At 34.2% G+C, this 20,305-nt stretch overlaps 4 protein-coding genes and 1 non-coding gene across 5 annotated transcripts; 2 read left to right on the top strand and 3 right to left on the bottom strand.

Annotated features, from left to right (window-relative positions):
* The first annotated feature begins 743 nt into the window (after positions 1–743).
* LOC122039027 (putative MO25-like protein At5g47540) lies at positions 744–8,129 on the top strand. Its single transcript, XM_042599043.1, has 10 exons — positions 744–905; positions 1,084–1,202; positions 2,020–2,094; positions 3,370–3,463; positions 4,254–4,313; positions 5,106–5,174; positions 5,492–5,590; positions 7,739–7,783; positions 7,871–7,973; positions 8,068–8,129. The coding sequence occupies exons 1-10, from the start codon at positions 744–746 to the stop codon at positions 8,127–8,129; spliced, it is 888 nt and encodes a 295-aa protein (XP_042454977.1).
* Positions 8,130–8,725: 596 nt separating this feature from the next.
* On the bottom strand, positions 8,726–11,274 carry LOC121998301 (thymidine kinase-like). The gene is made up of 4 exons (XM_042553159.1): positions 10,855–11,274; positions 10,469–10,613; positions 9,352–9,473; positions 8,726–9,156 (listed from the first exon to the last, which is right to left on the bottom strand). Exons 1-4 carry the CDS (start codon positions 11,166–11,168, stop codon positions 8,913–8,915), a joined length of 825 nt encoding a protein of 274 aa, XP_042409093.1. The 5' UTR covers positions 11,169–11,274; the 3' UTR covers positions 8,726–8,912.
* A 1,280-nt stretch (positions 11,275–12,554) lies between these two features.
* LOC122039026 lies at positions 12,555–13,886 on the bottom strand. The gene is made up of 2 exons (XM_042599042.1): positions 13,274–13,886; positions 12,555–13,054 (listed from the first exon to the last, which is right to left on the bottom strand). Exons 1-2 carry the CDS (start codon positions 13,884–13,886, stop codon positions 12,555–12,557), a joined length of 1,113 nt encoding a protein of 370 aa, XP_042454976.1.
* Positions 13,887–15,157: 1,271 nt separating this feature from the next.
* LOC122039025 lies at positions 15,158–15,648 on the top strand. The gene is made up of 2 exons (XM_042599041.1): positions 15,158–15,220; positions 15,334–15,648. Exons 1-2 carry the CDS (start codon positions 15,158–15,160, stop codon positions 15,646–15,648), a joined length of 378 nt encoding a protein of 125 aa, XP_042454975.1.
* A 4,241-nt stretch (positions 15,649–19,889) lies between these two features.
* LOC122039359 lies at positions 19,890–19,976 on the bottom strand. Its single transcript, XR_006128191.1, has one exon. It is a non-coding gene; the product is annotated as a small nucleolar RNA R16 (small nucleolar RNA).
* Positions 19,977–20,305: the final 329 nt, after the last annotated feature.

The following is a 20,305-nucleotide window of genomic DNA, read 5'->3' as shown; positions in this document are numbered from 1 at the left end:
ATGTTGTCTCTCATGTTTCAAGGGATCTTTGATTTTATGATGGAAATGAAGTGAGGAGGTTTACTAGTGATTGTACCTTCTAGAAAGGAACTTGAGCACATGCATCTCAACTATCTTGATTAAAAAAAATAGTGCTAACTGCAGTAGATTGAAGTTGCGTCAGGAGAGATTGACAGAAGCAATTAAATGTTTTTTCTTCATTTATTCAATATTATAGATAGGTCGGTTTTTTTCTTTAGGATTCATAGAGCAAGGATTAGGTTAGTGACAATGTTTTTAGACTCATCAAATCTAGATCAGGTCTGATCCACATATCACCTTTTATGTTTTGTCCATTTAAATATTGATTACTTTTATGTACCCTAGTTCCATGAACTTAGTTGTAGATCAAACATGTGCCTCCTCCGTCACATATGGATTATCTAAATGATAACTCGATCTTAATTGATTATACTCAGAGGTATTCTCATTCTTCTCTAAATATTAGCAACACCATTGAATTTACTTCACCATCATGCATTGGTACTTCTTAGAAATATCCTTATCCGTTATTATTCTCATGTTATGATTGGGTTGTTTTCTTTATCCACATTGTTTCAAAAGAATGAGTTTGTATCGCTTATAATTGACAATTATATGAAGTTTGCACATGGACTCCCATTTCTGTATGAGTTTTGTTATTTTCTTTTACAAGGTAAATGAGGCATTTCTTACCAAATTTTCTTTCAATTCTTCTCATGCAGATGATAGAACTATGCAAAAATATTAGGGAATTGAAGTTTATTCTTTATGGCAACAATGAAGCTGAGCCAGTTGCTGATTCTTGTGCACAACTGACTCAAGAGTTCTTTAGAGAAAACACTCTACGTGTACTAATTGTTTGTCTCCCAAAGTTGAACTTAGAAGTAAGTGTTTCAATCTCTCGCCAATCTAATGATCTTTGATCTTGACAAATGCCAGCAATTGAATATCCCAGATTTCATGTAAATTTTACTGCCTTCCTTTAAATATTCTTTTTTAGAATGAGGAATTTCTCTTGATTCATTGCAAAGTTTGCTGAGCTTGCTTTTGCGAGACATTTAGGTTCAAAAGGATGCAACTCAAGTTGTAGCAAATTTGCAAAGACAACAAGTCAATTCACGATTAATTGCAGCAGATTATTTGGAAGCTAACAAGGATCTTTTGGACCTTCTAATTTCTGGGTAAGATTCAAATTGAAAATGTAACTAATTATTTTATGTCTCTCTTTTATGGCCTTTACCTTCTTCTATTCCTGCCAGAACAATCTCTGATTTACTGACAACTATTTGCTTCATATTTTTTTGCTTTGTTTGCTTTAAAGTTTTAATACCTTTGTTTTGAGATTTGGTTTTGTCAACATTCCTTCTCAGAGAAACTCTAGTTCTCTATGACAATGATTTAGGTATAAGCTAAAATTATGATTCAATGACATAAAATGTAGATCAGCTAAAATTATGATTCAATGCCATCATCATTCTCAGTAGCTATTATGAGTTTGCCAAATTATCTTGTAAGTCACAGCAATATTTGAAACCATTCCAGGAAACTTGGGTCAAAGTTTAGAGTTAGATCCATCTAAACTGTATAGAAAACACTAACAATCAAATACAAATTGCTAATTTCACTGATGCTGAGATATCTGATTAATGATGATTATATGATGCTACTAACTTGAAAATTTAAAAAAAAAAATCCTTTGTGATTTTTTTATTGTTTTTTTAGATTGGTATATTTACTAATAATAAGTTTATTTGTTACACTATTATACCTGTTTTGGGGATTTTGTATTACATGACACATACTTATGCATTTTGCACAAGCAAATCATTTTAAAATGTGCGTCTCACTTCCTAGGTGCCACATAGGCCTTTTTTCTTAGCGCCTACTTGCCTAGTGCCTTTTGATGCATTGGTTTCATCATGTACTTATGACAATTTGGAGTCTGGTGTTTCTCTCTAGTTTTCTTCAAATGTATCAGTTTTGTTTATGCTTATATAGATATGAGGACATGGATAATGCTTTACACTATGGATTGATGCTTAGAGAATGCATCCGACATCAGTGTGTAGCAAGGTACATGTTTTAATGGTTTGAACTCTGTCTTTATCTTTTGCAAAAAAACATTGTGTGGATCAAGTTTTTTCTAATAACTTGTATAAGTAGTCACTGGATCAAATTTAACATAGTATTACAATAGGAAACATGTTTTTGAATCATTGTGTCAAGTAAATATATATTCTTCGGTAAAGTCTAGTCTACTCTACTTAACAACATTTTTTTTGGGGAGGTGGAGGGTATGTATTTTGAGTATTTGCATTAACTTCAATGTCCATCTTAACTTTCCATTTATAATGTTGGATCTTGTATTTTCTTCATGAAGTAATATATCTTGATAGAAAACCTGAATCTTGAGTAATACTAACTTCCTAGATGTTTATTCTTTGCCATTATATCTAGTGTCCTTGGATCAAGATTATTTGTTTGAAAAACTATAATTGTAACAAAAAGACAAAGAAATTGGATTTGCATAGTTTGGTATTCTAAAACTGTATTCAAAGAAAGTGTTTAACGTAGGGTAGCCATAGCAAAGTAGTTTAGTGGTCGACACATAGTTTTTTGTAAAAGTAATTGTTTGAAATATTAGCCAGTATTTTTCGATGAAAAATGGAGCCTACTATGCTATCTACATTCCACCTCATTAATTGGAACACATTTATGTTTTCTCTGGTAATATAGGTGAAATTCATTTTCAACTTCAGGTCCTTAAGTAAATCATAATCAATAATTCCATGCAAAGTCATGGAGAGCTCTCCCTGTTTTTATTCCAATCATCTCACAAATAGTGAGGTCATCTATTTATCATTAATTTTATTTTTTCAATTGACCATTAATAAAAGGATTTGTAGCTACTTGAAGATTTCTTAAATTGACAAATGTTTCTTCCTCGTTCTACCTTTTTGTTATTGATCTAAATTATAGCAAAAGAATTGACCTGAGATTCTGCTGTTTGACTGATATTTTTGACTCACTGTTTTCCTTTTTTACCATTTTGTAGTCAGATCTGCTTGATGAAAAATCATTATGGTAGGATTGATTACTTTCAATTGGCAAATTAAGTATGAATAGTTAGAGCAAATCTTCCTAGTAAAGATTGCAGTCATTGCTTGGAGTTCAAACATTGTATGTCCATGTATGATTTATCCTAATATTTTTGTTTGGTAGTTAATAAGAAAATATAATGAGATCAAGCCTTTCTCTGAAATTTCAAACTTTCTTTATTTGCAAACTGATTTATTGGAAATTGATTTTTCTGAAAACTATTTTATTGTCCAATATATTCTGGTGCAGGTATATTCTAGAGTCTGATCAAGTGAATAAGTTCTTTGATTATATTCAAATTCCAAATTTTGACATAGCTGCAGATGCCATTAAAACTTTTAAGGTGAAATTGATGCCAAGCCACCTTTTCTTATAAATATTGTTTATAATTTTAAGTTGATTATTTAACAGTATACCTATTTAGATTCTCCCTCTAATTTTTTATGATAATATGTAACATCACAATATTACAAATACTTGGTCATCTGGGACCTTTAGTTATGTAATGTTCTTATTACTTCTTTAATAACTAAAACTGGTGGAATTTTGTGAAGAAGCACAACGAATTCAGGTAGTATAAAGTTTGGGTATATATAGAGGAATTTGTTATGTTGGGCGCCAATGTTGTGTGCCCAGCGTCCGCGACTGTCATGTGGGCTCCGCTGTCACGTGGGGTGCCCCTCATAGTCGTGGACGCTAGGCGCCCAACATTGGCACCTAGCATAACATCTCTCTCTCTCTCTCTACACACACACATAGTTGTTACTCTGCACCACGCGGTGCGCAACGCTTTTTAATTTTTTTTTTAGCTTGTGGTTAAGTCATTTAGGATTTTGGCTTTAGGGGTTAGGGTATAATATTAAGTCTAAAAAAAATTATCTATGGTGCTCGGTGTGCGGCGTAACAAATCCCTATATATATAAAGAAAATTTGAAATTTTATTTGTCATGTCTTCATTAGTATGGTGAGTTTTTACCTCTTGTAGCGAGGTAACTTTATATTTCCATTTAGCTATAAGTTGTCCCATGCATTTTAAATATCTTTGTGAAAATTAATTTTGGCTTTACATTGAATACTTTCTTTTTCTTTATGGCAATTAGCACAATGGTGATGCTAGTGTTCTTTCAATACAGGAGCTAATGACAAGGCATAAATCAACAGTTGCGGAGTATCTTTCCAAAAATTTTGACTGTGTATGTGATCCTTGACTCTAGTGCATGTTGATCAACTTTTGTTACTCGTCTTCAAAAATTCAGTATTCCCAACTAGTGGTTATATTTTTCTCATTGTTTCACTTAAGTGTTATTGTCCTTTCTTAGTAAAAAGGAAGTTTAGTGTGCCTTTTGGTTATCTTGGCCTAGAAGAGATTGGCACCAGGATGATGTTGGGCATTGATTTTCAAATTCATGTGAGCACACGCACACATATGAGAGAGAGAGAGAGAGTATACCTTTTTTTGTCGCAAACAATGAAGATAATAACAAAGAGATGGGAAATTTGGTGCAGTTAATTAGAATCATACTAGTCAATTATCAGTTCCTAGATATAGTTTGGATTATTGAAAAGAGTCATGAAAAAAAAATCGACGTGCAACTGAGTATCAAATTCTTGTTATTGGAAAAATATGTTGCCATGAACATCTACTTGTCTATGTAAGAGCATGGGATATGAATATTCTATTAACATAGATTTCCAAATTAGTTGATCTTCTCTATATAGCTCATGTTGATTGAACTCGAGTTTCTGTTCCTTGGATTTTAAACAGTGTCAGATGATACACAATTCTACCCAAAATTATCCCTTCAAGGCCTGGATAATTTGATAATTATTTATCTATTTTTTGTTTCTATTTTTTTATAGAATTTAACTCGAGATTGTTGTCATCTCCTAATTATCTCACCAAAGGCCCTGTTTCTTCTTTTACCCAAATTTACTCCCAAAAGGATCTGTTTAACTTTAATTATTTTATCTGCTTCTTGTTTCAGTTTTTTACAGAATTTAACTCAAGATTGTTGTCATCTCCTAATTATCTCACCAAAAGGGCATCTGTCAAGGTACTAATGATCTTTCAGAGTGTTTTTTCCTCATATTACTTTGAGAATTTCAGATACATTTTTTACATTCGGTCATTTCAAAAATAGATATCTTTCACTGGTGGCAAAAGGTGAAGCTGTCACCTTAGCAAATAGATATCTTTTACAGTTAGTGTATAGGTTGTGTTCATCTTGAAAAGCTGCGAAGCACCGAAGTCCCTAATTTCTTTGTTCAATTTTTTTTAGTTGTTTTTCTTGATTCATCTTGATTATCTAATTGTTGAAGCACTTTCTGCTTAATATTATTTTAACACTTCTGTTAAATATTATTTTCCCAGCTTTTAGGTGACATGTTACTGGACCGATCAAATTCTCGAACAATGGTGCGCTATGTTAGTTCAAAGGACAATCTTATAATTCTGATGAATCTTCTCAGGGTATGCTTGAATTGATCTTATATAAACAATATATATGCTTCCAAATATTTTACTTAAGAATCATTTTTCTAATTTTTGGCAAGAAAGTTTCTTTCAATCATCCTTAATTCTGATTTCTGAAATTAGAAAAAATAATCTCAGGCCAAAAACAATATGAAGAATTGGGGTACCTAAATACACTTGAGTGTCCCCTACCTAATGTAGGATTGAGATGGACATCAAAGTAAGTCACATTTGTCTAACCAAATAAAAAACTAAGATGCATATATGTTTAAACTTAAACAACTAAATTTCATTTCCATTATTAATCAACATCTAAAATATTATTACCTACAACCTTCAGTTAAATTGAGCCCAATTTATTGTTGTTTACGCTCACCAAGTTGTTTCTCGTTCTTCCAAGACCACTAATAGAATGGTGCAGTAAGGCAATGCATCTTCTCCTTGTTTTTCAGCCTTAAATTGATATGAATCATGAATAGTTTTTTTTTTTTTTAAACCGATAAGAATAGATACTACACATGAATAGTTTTTTTTAGTTCCTCCCACCTCGCTCAGTACTGTGATATACCTCCCTTCCACAAGGCCTTGGGGCAGGTAGTGGAGGGGCGTCTAGAATGAGCGTTATCACCTTTTTGCATCACATGAATAGTTTTTTTTTTTTTTTTTTTTTTTGAAAAGTAAATGACATTGAAAATTAGTGGATGCTAAAACTTCTCAGAATGCTTGACAAATTAGAGTTAACTTTTATTGGCTTAGCAGTAACTCCCATGTCCCATTCATAGTCTTAAAATGGCTCGGTATCATATGCAGTTGCAAAGGAGGATTTTGAAATGGGCAATACAGGCCACATCTTAATGCATATGGCATATAAACTTAACTAGTAGCTTGTAACTTGTAGCTGTTGATTTAACAATTGTTTTGAGCTTGGATACCAAAAGAGACCTAAGTATTCATTAGCTGGAGATAGTGCAAAGTCAGAAAAAGTCCTCAAGTAAAACAATGATTGAGTTGAAGTGATTGTGTTAAACGTCAGAAAGATATAATATAGTGAATGTGTAACCAATTTGTCAAATGAATCTTGCTATCACGTCTGATCCTTATTGACCAATTATGTATCAAAGGATGGGTTGTAGCAGATGGTTCTTGCGTTTCATTGTTGTTTAGTTTGGGAAACATTGCAGAAATACACTGTAGATTATTCTAATATTTGCTTTTCCAAAAAGATTATCAATTTGTAGGTTGTAGATTTTCAATTAGACGTGCCATCTTGAATCTTGACCTAAATTACATATTCTGAGCCTTACTGCAAAACCTCTAATTGTTTTCCTACAACTACAATCGCTGATGCAAAAGGATAAACTAGAACTTAGCTGCTTGCCTGCTACTTTCTGACTATTGACCTTTTACACAATCCTCCATGCTGCTCAGAACATGATCGTCATGTTTAGTCTTTGAATTATGGCAAACCTTCTATGACTTAAACCAAATTGGTGGGAAAGACATGCAAGAAGGTGCTACAAAGAACCTTGTACAATAACTTCAAGTGTTTGTGGACCTCTCAAGGTGCAAGGAATTAATTTTTATAAGAACACGAAATCATATTGTATATTTATTCTATTATGATTCTGCAACATTGATATGCTGTCAAGCCACTATATAACATGACATATATGCATCATACGTGTTGTTGCTGGACGAAGCCCCTGTGATTTATCTCTCGTCTAGATAATGGGGGCTACTCAAAAGGGGCTGTCGAGATGATGATTTCACTTTTTACGACCAATACATGCATCATGTAGATGCTAAACTCAGGGTAGTCGAGGCGTAAATCCCCGGTCCCTGTGCAACTCACCCCACTTACCACATACTCGCTCAGGATGCTGTGATTTACCTCCCTCGTGATGACCTTGGGTCGTGTGCGGCGGGGGCGCTGGGGGATGAGTGATTTCGCCTTTTGCCACATGTAGATAAGAATGGAAGCCCATGCATTATGCATGTTAAAACTATTTGAAATTTAATTTAATTTTAAAAAATTCACATCAAAATGCAAAGCATATTTATGGATATACCTAATGATACAAGGCACACAGTAAAGATATATGGTTCATACGAATATTCTAGTTATCCATATTTCCCTATTTACAGGAATCGAGCAAAAATATTCAGAATGAAGCCTTTCACGTATTCAAGGTATAACTTCTCTCCTTGTTGTGATACAAATGCTGCTCTTCATTTGTATTTTTTTTATTTGTGATTTTTTTTGTTCTGAAATTTCAGTTATTTGTTGCCAATCAAAATAAGCCACCTGAAATTATAACCATACTGATTGCAAACAAAAGAAAGCTTCTTCTCTTACTTGACAATTTGAAGTTAGACAAAGGTACGCTTGAGCCCCAGTCTGAATGTCTGAACAAACAAAAAAACAGTCGAATGGTTCCTCATGGATTCCGTATCTTTTATCGCTTGTTCTGCAGAAGATGAGCAATTTGAAGCTGACAAGGCACAAGTCATTGGAGAGATAGCAACTCTTCACTAAAAGAATTCTTCATAAAATTCAATAATATCAGGCTTTTCCATGTGAAACTATAATTTATGTTAATGCATTGCTTCAATCTCCTTGTGAACAAATTCTGTATATATGCATATAGCAGATGCCAAGGCCGGAACGCGAGTCTACTCTCTAGTTCATCGTGCTTTGGTTTGACTCACCTTTTTTACTTTGCTGGTTCACTTGAAAAAGGCATCTGATTGCAGACATCAATCATTACTTGGCCCTGTGATTTTTTGGCTGGTAAATCAATGCGCATTCTTGGCACTTCAGCCAATTAGATTTGTCTATGAACCGTATGCGTTCTTGCCTCATTGAACTCAGACAAGTTTTACTTCATTCTCGTACTGGAATGTATTGCATTTACTATTGATTAGAATAGGATTCTACTTTGAATTAGCACTATTGAGGCTTACGCTTGGATGTATAATCAAGTGGTAGAAAATACATCAGATCAAATGTTGTAATCAGGAAGATTAAAGAAAATCACTAAATTTGTTTTCATATTATATAAATAAGCAATACCAATCATGAAAGTTGTTTTCCTCTGATAATTTGTTTTCTTGTGTTAGAAGTACCAAACATATGACAATACGAAAATGTATTATACAGGTATCCCTTACCTTGCAATCAAATCCATCTTCCAATTCTGTACCCTGGAAGAATATCCATTACAACCAAGAATAGTTTGGGTTTAGGATTCAGTAAGTCGACTTACAACAGATACCGAAATGATGGGAGGTAGAATAGATGATTCTATGAATCATCTACTCAAACTGCGATGCGTTCAATGTCCAGAATAGTTCTTGTGGCTTCTTTCACAACCTGTCCGTCTACATAGTGCTGTCTACAGACAGGCATGTAAATATCAGAGCCACCGATAAGTTCAGTTTGTTTTTCGCTTGTTTTCCTTTGAGTGAAGAGTGCCCGCTGGCCGCACAACTCACACCTTGCTGTAAGCTTTGTGACTGAATCAGCTAGCGGAATGATATCAAGCACTGAACCAAATCTCCGTCTGTTAAAAGACATGGTTTTGTTGAGGCTAAATAGATTACTAATGGCATGTTTGAGTATGAGCAGTATTGCAGAATACAAAGCTCAACCATTTGAGAATCATACTATCAATATCAAAACTATGAACTCCACTTAAGTAGTTGAAGCTTAATGATGATTCTTAAATGCCATTCTCTAAAGAAAGAAGCTGATTTACCTAAGGTAGTCACCATCCAAGCCGGCAACAATAACTGTTTTCTGATCACGATCAGCAGCATTGCAGCAAAAATCGTAAAGATCCACAAAGAATTGGGCTTCATCAATCCCTATCACATCAAGCTGCCAGTGCATTTAAACATGTGAGCCTTCTATATGAAATAGAGCAAAATGCAAAACAATTTATTGGAAAGTTTAATTAGTTCACCAATCTATCATTCCTTCAAGAAAAAGAAATTTATCACCTTACAAAAGGCCACCTAGTACCAATTTTAAGTATTACCGATGACAAATTCATGTGTTTGATCATTGGATAACATAAATATACCCCTAATAAGCAATCTTATTTCTTATATACTAAATAAATATAATTGGTTGGAATGAGAAACAATATGAAGGGCACACAAATTAGACAACAAGATTATAAAGAATAATACTTGTTAATCCGAAATAAATCAACATACAAGTGTCAATCATGAAGTTATCACATTCATATTACTAAACAGAAGCTCCTCTTAGATGGGTATTGTTTGTGTCAAGCGTACAACACATCTAAGCATCATTTGAATGAGGTGATACTTAAAGGAGGAAGAATCAGAAAATAACTAAATTCTCATGTATAACTACTGTTCAAGGACAAGGGCAACTCCAGGTAGACTCCCCAATCAAGGCATGAAGATTATGCAGAAAAAATGAAAACCTACTTAAATAATCATATATAAATGGAGAGAACATATTAATGAAAATTGAAACTTGATCGAAGTCATTGTAATCCAAGTGTACAAAGCGCTAGGAAAGATGATATTGAGCTTGTTGGAAAGACAAATGCCAAGTCAAAGAAGAGTTGGATGGAATTTCCAAAAGCCCCCAAAAAAATAAGAGAGTGAGAGAGAGGGAGAGAGAATGATTACCAACTTCTGGATATAACAATCAAATTTTGCCCTAAAACACATGCATCTCAGAATTAGTAGAACTAGAGTAAAAAGGATGATTGAGGCAGATTCTGGAAACACTGCTACTCTAATTATGTGAAATATTTATATCTGAAGTATGACAATTAATCCTAGTCAAAATCAAGCTGCTATTGATTGCATTTGCTTTAGTTTAGTATTAGTTACCTTATTATAGGCTTCTGCTCCTAGTCGTTCTCGGAACAGTGAAAGCTCCGGAAGAGCAATACAAGGCATTTTTGCACCATCATGAGTTACTATTGAATCCAATCCATATCTCGTATCTTTGTCAGATTTAATTACAGCCACATTTCTGTTCAAGAAGTTGCATTTTTGTTAGATCAACTTGGCCGAAATCCCTAAAACAAATTGAATGCTCACAAAATGTTGAAAAATGTACATAGAGCGTAATCACATAAGTTTGCTCTGCGTCTGACAAACAGGAAAAGTAATTAAAAAAAAAACAATTTTTAAACACAAGATGTCATCTTTATTGCAGAGAAGCCTGGTAAATCTAATTTAGGGTTTGAAGAGAGTGAAGGGGAGAATCTGACCTTCCAGTATTCTTCTCGGCTAGAACTCGACGGAGAAGAGCGGTGGTCTTCCCGGCGAACATCGGGCCGGTGATCACATGAATCTCACCGAAAGCAACGCGAGGCTGCGCAGGCGAATCCACGTGGACGATGGGAACTTTACAGTGACTCCTGAAGGAGAAGATGGATGAGGAAGAGAAGGCGGGGAGGCCGGTCGGTGATTTGGAAAAGAAGGTAGGAGGAACTATGAGTAAGGGCTTGGGAAGGAGGCGGTGGCATGGAGGAAGAGGAGCAGAGAAGTGGAGATGGAGGAGAGACCTCATCGTCATGGGCATGTTGACGCCGCCGGCAATAGAGCGGAAGAGGCAAAGACTAACAATAAATGGGTTTAGGGTTCATCAACGAACTCCCGCCTTCTCTATTGACTTTACTTCTCTTATGATAAAAAAAAAAATACATAATTAATAAACTAGAAAAATATATAAAACATATTTAATATACATATATATTACTAACGATGCCCAGATTAAATCCCTTTTCTCAAAAGAAAAGAATCTGCTTTTTCATTTTTCTTATTACTGTCCTTTTATAATATTTTTCTCGAACCTTTCATTTACTTGGTTATATTTATTACCAGAGTAATACACCAATTATTTCCTCATTAATTAGAGATTTTTTACCTCTTCCAAACTTTTAATGAGAATATAATAAATACACATAACTATTTTTTTTTTTTTTTTTTTTTTTTGTATGTGTTCACATTTCTATATATTTATGAGTTCACACTGAGCACGGTATATAATCAGCATTCATTTAATGTAGGTTACAATAATATATCGATTTAATACAATAATTCTTCCGGTAATAATTCTATCGATCGATTACTTATTAATTCTATCGATCGATGACTTGATAATCCTCTTGAGTAGCAAGATGCCTGAGTCATAACACATTTTCTCCAAAAACCTAAGAAGGACACTTAAGTGACGAGTAATAACTCTATTCTAAACCCACTCGGTAAGATTTAGAAACGATAAGGGCTTTTCTTGATGAATGAATTGTCCACTCTCGATTAACTTGATCATTTCCCTAACGGTATATCTCCTTCTTTGATCTTGACTTTGACTATTACCTTATTTGCCACGTTGACTTCTTACCGTCATTTGGACCATCACGTCAAATAATTTAGGAAGGCCCGAGGGTATAGCAGAGTCAATTATCACATAATAGATTTATAAAATTAAACAAGGGTTGAAGTTGGTAAAAATAACCAATAGCGTGGGGCATATTGGATTTCATTTTTTTTTTTTTATTGTTGTTGTGTGTGTAGAATTTAGTGGTTTAGGTCCTTAGACCATCTCCAATGCACACCAAAATGATATTATTTCAACACCAAACACTATTTCAACTCCAACCCATCATCACCATATCACACCAAAAAGGAATATTCTATAATTCTTATTAATTTTTTTATATGATAATTATTATATTTAAAATTAATACTTCTTAATATTTGATATTTTAAATTTTTTAAAATTTAGTATCCAACTAATTAATATATATATATTTAATTTTTATTTTTAATTTTATTATATAATTACTCAGGCATAAATATATTTTAAAAATATTATAAAATCACACACAATTAGGATAAAATATTTTACTATTTTATATTTAAAACAAACAAGGATACTTAATTGAAAATACAATATTACAAGACTTTAACTTTCAGAATTACTATATTGTTCCCATAAATGCTCAATTAATGCATTTCGAAGGGCAATATGAGCTTCTTTGTCTTTGATTTGTCTGTATCGAGCTAGAAACTCTTCAAATCGAGTACCATCATCTCTTGCGGGCTCAACATCCGGAGTCGGCACCTCAAAGTGTTCCACGATTGGTGCATTTAAATCACGTTCATCTTCAATTATCATATTATGCATAATAATACATGATGTCAGTATATCATGTAAAATATTTTTCTGCCAAAAACGTGAAGGTCCTGCAACAATTGCAAAGCGTGATTGGAGCACGCTAAATGCTCGCTCAACATCCTTTCTACACGCTTCTTGCTTCATTGCAAATAATTTATTCTTTCGACCTTGTGGAGCATGAATCGTTTGAACAAGTGTTGACCATTTTGGATATATACCATCAGCTAAATAATAACTCATATTGTACTCTTTTCCTTGAATGACATAATGAGCAGGAATTGTAATACCTGCAGCAAGATTAGCAAAAAGATGAGAAGACTCAAGTACATTAATATCATTGTTCGATCCTGGCAACCCAAAATACGCATGCCAAATCCACAGATCATAATCGGCTACGGCTTCTAGAATAATTGTTGGCTTTCCACTACGACCAGAATATTGTCCTGCCCAAGCTGTTGGACAATTTTGCCATCTCCAATGCATGCAATCTAGGCTACCTAACATACCTGGAAAACCTCGTAGCTCACCAATATGAAGTAGCCTAGCAACATCGTGAGCATTTGGAGATCGTAGGTACTGCCCTCCAAAAACTTCAACAACGACACGACAAAATCGTTTCACACTTTCAATAGCAGTTGATTCCCCTATTTTAATGTACTCATCAGTAGCATCTGTTGGTACACCGTATGCTAATATCCGAAATGCAGCTGTTATTTTTTGCAAACTTGACAAACCAAGTCTTCCAAGCCCATCTCTTCTCTGTATAAAATAGTTGTTATGATTAGTAACAACATCACAGATACGCATAAATAAATTCCGTCCCATTCTGAATCTTCTTCGAAACATTGCATCATTATACAATGCATTTTCGGCGAAATAATCATTGAATAGATTACAATCAGCAGCTTCACGATTACGATTGATCATCTTATGACCAGGAATTGAGCCTCGATGCCTGCTTTTGTTGCTTCCTTCATTGAGATAATTTAAGACAATTTGATTATTGGTAGAAATCACCTGAGCGATCAGTTGTTGCCTTGCACTAAAACTTTCTGCATAGTTATCATCATCAGAGCTTGAAGATGATAAATTTGATGAACCTTCAATATTGTTATTCATTTTCTGAGATAATTGAATGGATGAGGTACATGTTGTTTATAGGGTATGTATTTATAATGTATGTTATAAACACATTTGGACAAATATGCACATATGACATGACACAACAATGACAACATCGAGACAAGTTTAGCAGGCGACATGACCGGGCATTGAAAACACATTTTTGTGTGCCCAGATGATGTGACCTAACAATGAACACATTTGGACAAATATGCACAGATGACGTGACACAACAATGACATCGGGATAATTTTGGCAGGCGATGTGACCGGGCATTAAACACACATTTTTTTCTGCCCAGATGACGTGACCTAACAATGAACACATTTGGACAAATATCACAGATGATGTGACACAACAATGACAACATCAGGACAAGTTTGGCAGGCGACGTGACCGGGCATTGAACACATATTTTTGTGTGCCCAGATGACATGACCTAACAATGAACACATTTGGACAAATATGCACAGATGACATGACACAACAATGACAACATCGGGACAAGTTTAGCAGGCGACGTGACCGGGCATTGAACACACATTTTTGTGTGCCCAGATGACGTGACTTAACAATGAACACATTGGACAAATATGCACAGATGACGTGACACAACAATGACAAGATCGGGACAAGTTTGGCAGGCGACGTGACCGGGCATTGAACACATATTTTTATGTGCCCAGATGACGTGACCTAACAATGAACACATTTGGACAAATATGCACAGATGACATGACATAACAATGACAACATCGGGACAAGTTTGGCAGACGACGTGACCGGGCATTGAACACACATTTTTGTGTGCCCAGATGACGTGACCTAACAATGAACACATTTGGACAAATATGCACAAATGACGTGACACAACAATGACAACATCGGGACAAGTTTGGTAGACGACGTGACATGACACTAAATCAAAATTTGCATAATTTTATATTCACATTTTTTCATTATATAATGGCTTACCAGATATTGGTATAATACATTGTATATCAACAATTTTTGTGAGAGTTTCTCTTCTACTAAAATGAGTGCAACCCCCCCGACAAGCTTCATACTCATTTGAAGAAGATAAACACTTATGTTATGTTTACCTTCATATTTCACAAAATCCAATCATTGGGATCAACCAATCGAAGGATCAATTCTGGGCAAGAGTTGAGAAAGAGTTTTATGCAGATCCAAATTTTGCGCATCATAGTCGACCGCCAAGATCTTTGCAAAAAAGAATGCTTCTTATGCTAAGTTCAGTATCCAAAATGAAAGGTTGCATTCGACAAATCGAACATCTGAATCCTAGTGGAGCATCGGAACAAGATATTGTAAGTTACTATGCTCATATTTATTTTAGACTATCTAAATTTTAAAATCTAAGTCTAAATTTATTAATACATATTATTATCTTCATAACTGATGTTCAATTATTTTCTTGCAGTTAACTCGTGCCAAAATGTTATTTGCAGAAGACCCAAAATACACAAAGGGTTTCAAATTTGATCATGTCTGGAATATTCTCAAAGATATTGAAAAATTTGGCACTGACACTATGAATACTGCATCCATGAAATCGCGACAACAAAATGCTAATGTTGGTTCATCTGAACAACAATTCTCTGAGGAAGCATTTCATACACCTTCATCTCCTTGTGTGTCTGCTTTTGATCTTAATATCACTGATTCAGATAGCGGTGGTAGTTCTATTAAACGACCTCCAGGGGTGAAAAAAGCAAAAATGAAAAAAAAAGAATGATGAACAGATTGCAAAGGTAATTAATATTAATGCTCAACTTGTTGAGGCAATGAATGCAAGTACTGCTGCTACTACAAAAATGGCAGATACTATGCTTTACAAGGAAGAAACCAAAATTTTATTCAAAGATTTGAACTCGATCTCTAACCCGATGATGCGTGAATATATTCGCAATGAGCAAATTAGAATTATGCAAAAGAGAATGCAAGTACAAGGATCTCATTCAGCTACACATCAAGGAGAAGGATCTCAAACATCTCAAATACAGGGAGAAGGATCACAACTTAATCAATATCAAGGTGAAGATCAAGAATCTCAGAATCCTACGAATATTTTTGGGCAATTTCATAATTATTTTAACGGAATAGGGAGTGATCTTCCTGAATATTAGTATTATAATATTATTAAAGTAATTTTAAGTTTATGTGTGCTTTAATAGTATCGTTTGTACCATGTACTTGTTTGTTAAGCTTAGTTAATTATGTGTTTAAGTTTGTATTAGTAATATTTTAATTTAATGTCATTACTATCTTTATTTTGTATGTCAATGTAATGGGTAATGTATTGTATATTTATGCATATCAAAAATTTTAATATTTTATTGTATTATGTTTATGAAATTAGTGATAATTTATAAATGTAATTATAATTAAAATATATTAAATAAAATTAAAATAATAATTTTAATAAATTAAATATTTACAAATATACATAATAAAATTTAAATATTCTATTAAATGCACTTAATTTAAATTTATAATAAATAATAATTACATTTAATTATACTATAAATAAAGAAAAAGAAAATAATAATTATTAATTAATTACATTTGATTTTATAATAATATAATAAAAATAAAAATAAAAAATCTCTTCATCACCAGATATGGTGATGTGAATAGTGCAACACCAAATATGGTGTTGCACTATTCACATCACCATATTTGGGATGGGTTTTGGTGTATGGGTTGGAGTAATTTGGTGTCAAATTGACACCAAATTTGGTGTTTTGGTGATAGATTGGAGATGCCCTTAGGAATCCCAAATAGAACCATGGAGTTTAAAGTTTTGCTTTATTATTTGAGGATTAAATAATTATTAAATCAAAAGATAAAAAAAAAAATAAAAGGAATGCACAATAGTTTCTATCGTATGATCTTATCACGAGTTTAAATGGTAAAAATAGACTCTTGTAAAATACATTCTATATAATAGATTCAATATAATCTGGTTAATCTTCAATGTTTTACATTGACAGAAGGTTCATTCATCGAACGGTCTTTTTTTTAATTAATTGATAAACAAATCTACTAAACTCGAAAATTTGTATGTATTGTTGCAGCTCACGAGTGAATCTCTGCGTGGCCTAGTAGATATTCTTCCTCTCAACAACATGCCAAATCGCAATTATAAATCAAAGAAATTTCTCAGGATTTGCCCATGTTGTCGAGTATTCCAGTCCGAGAGGAGGTTGAGTTAATCATTGCAAGTACAATTTGGAGACGACTCTATTCGATTGAGCATTGACTTTAGGGCCATGAATTGAAGTCTGTCTGTGACTTGAAGGTCTTATCATGGCAATGTGCATTGACTCAATCATCACCATCTCACTAACTACAAAACAATAAAGACATAACATCAACACCCTAAATTATGCTTTTCCAAGCACTAACCCTCCATTTTCTTGTAAAGAAATAATATATATATATATCAAAGGATGAGAATGACACTAGTGATAAAGTTATAGTTAGGCAATGATTCTTATTATTCTAAAGGTTGCCAAATCACAAGCAACAACAACTATCAACAATGCATTGTAATAGCTTTGAATCGATCATATTTTATCCTAACAATAGAAAAACCAAACGTCTAACAAGGTATTTTAGCTCTACCACTCGTGATAGGATAGAAGACATTTAAACAATCATACGTTAGATATCCAACTCGTCGTATGTTATAAAGAAAAGGATTGCTTTGAACGATCATTATTATTATTTGTTTTAATTACATCTTCAGATTGGCACGCAATTCTAGGAATGGATTCTTTCTATTCTCCATCATTGTCACATAATAAAACTTATTTCACGTTTGAATCTTTTGACTAAAAAACACTTGATATTCCCCACGAAGCATTCATCCAAATGCTAAACTCCATGCACGTTTGGACTACTACTCGCCTCTTCCTCCCCTCCTCTGCTACCAAACTCCATATAGATGGACCCTGAAACCTTTACTCCTTGGATTGTGCGTCCCCCCTCAATGATTCTCCCGTTCTCTCATCATTCTTCAATAAATATTAGAGATGAATTGCCTCCTGCTATAAATAATCGGCACCATCGATCTCATCGCCACTCAAACCAGCTGAGAACTAACGTCGGAAGAGAGCAGCAGTCGAGAATTTTCTCGACTTAAGCATCAGCCAGCGTTGATGGGGAGCAAAGAACCATCTGTGTTCCGGCACTCTTCCTCCTCCATTGCTCTGCTGCAGGAGAGGTTCAAGAAGCTGGAGAGGGTGAGGGAGTTGAGGCAGCAGGCGGAGCTGCAAAGGCTGCTGCGGAGAGCAGGTGGCGACGATGACGACGGCGACTCGATCTGGCCACAGCCAGCTGCGGACTACTTCCGAGGGGCGACAGCAACGCAGATGGGATTCCATGCGGCAAAGGGCTCGGGTGCTAACGAGAATTGTGGGAGTGAAACAGATGTTGATACGTCTCTTCATCTGTAGCTCCATGGCCTGTTGATCATGTTTGATGACTAGTGTCCTCGTAATAAAGATTTCCTGCCTGCGCCTTGTGAAGTAGAGTCAAAAAGGATGTCTGCGTTTGTTTTACTATGTGGGTGCCGTAAATTGACTTGATCGAGTGCAAATTAACAATTAGAAACTTGGGATGGATATAGATGAAGTTGTACTTACAGAGATCTATCATGAAGCACCAACTTGGCCTCTATGTGTGATGTTCAATTAAGGAGGGGATTCTCCCAGGTGATTTAAGGAATCTTCCATGTACAACTGAATGCTTGACCAACGGAGCCACCATGTTAGCCCTACCTTGACCAGAGCCGGGATCCTCTGGACCGCAACCCTTAGTCCGCTCCTGGACCAGGGGAGTAGACCAAGAGTTACTGATAAGTGAAATTTCATGGACCCTACCTATATAACAGGTAAAGTCCATGAATTTCTACCTATAAGTGAAGTGGTCTATCCTCTGGATTGCACTTTATAATCCAGTGGATCCGACCTCCCTTGACCATCCCAAAACCAACTAAATAATTAACAATCTGATAACAAAAGTAGAGTCATCACCTTACCATCCTCTCCGGACTTAACCGAATGACCTACAACAGTATTTATACCTATCGAAAATCAAACCATGCCTCTCTAATGAAAAACACTATCCAAATACTAACTAGGTTACACTCACGTAGGCCAAAAACAAAAAAACAAAAAATTTAAAACTATTTTTAACAAATAAAAAGTTTGCTCCCTTTTCCTTCACATAAGAAATAGTCAGATAAAAGTTGTTTGAACTTGCTTTTTCAAACAATTATTATGCTTTATGTGATAATTCATAGGTAAAGTAGAATTCTTTGTTTTAAGAACTTTATAATTGTTTAACAATTATTATGCTATGCTAGATTTATAATTATATTACATCAAATTAAATAGATTTTTTAATATCTAATCTTATCAACTGATTGGCCGGTTCGACCCAACTTAGTTAGGATAGAACCTACTCTCCTTTGTCAGATTATGATCAATTGTTAGTAGTATAATCTAAATGTTAATTTTAGATACACAATCTTAATTATAAATTCAAAGCAACTGACCTATTTTAGTCAAATCATAAGAATTATCCCTAACTAAAATTTGTATCATTTGCAGCCAATTGTGACCGGTAGATTCAAATTTGCACAAAAATATAGTTTGTCCAAAATATTGTGTTAAACTAGAGTTAAATTCTATAAAAGATAGAGCAATTGTGCTAATGAATATTATAGTCTAAATGTAATATTTTCTACGGACGGTGATAGAGTTAAGCACTCAATCAAATATTAACTAAAACAAAATTGTTGTCAACATTATCCAGCAATAATCCAGCTATCTTTAGCAACTAGACGATCAAAAGAGGAAAAGCCAAAGAGATCTTTGCAAAATATAAAAAGGAAACATTAGTTTTTGACAAAGATCACTTTTCCTTGTGGATTTCATCCAAAATTAAAGAAAATAAAAATAAACAAAAGGGGGCATCAGATAATAAGCGGAGATTTTGGTCAACACCATGCTTCAGCGTGTAGGATAAGATTTACAATTCGCATCATCTGCCGCACTTTTTCGATAATAAGAAAAATAAAACAAAATTAAACAAAAAGAAAGAAATCAATGCGCCGTGAAGTTAGGAAAGGATTTTGATTGAACTAATTGACCCCATAGCAACCAAATCGCATGCGATGGGCTGGAACGACAACCATTTAGATTTTTGCACCGATTCTATTCCCTCAGCCAAATACGAAATCAAAGCTTGAGAGGCGAGAAACTGATGCAAATTTTGAATACGATAAAGAGGCGTTTTAAAAATCAAAACGGGCAGATCGGAGACAAAGAAATAGATCTCAAGTGACCAAAAAGAAAAAAAAGTTGTATAAAATCAATCACCGA

This window comes from Zingiber officinale, chromosome 1A (assembly GCF_018446385.1).
Source record: "Zingiber officinale cultivar Zhangliang chromosome 1A, Zo_v1.1, whole genome shotgun sequence".
Classification (NCBI taxonomy): domain Eukaryota; kingdom Viridiplantae; phylum Streptophyta; class Magnoliopsida; order Zingiberales; family Zingiberaceae; genus Zingiber; species Zingiber officinale.
The sequence above is the reverse complement of the archived record's forward strand: the minus strand, read 5'-3'. Positions and strand labels throughout refer to the sequence as shown.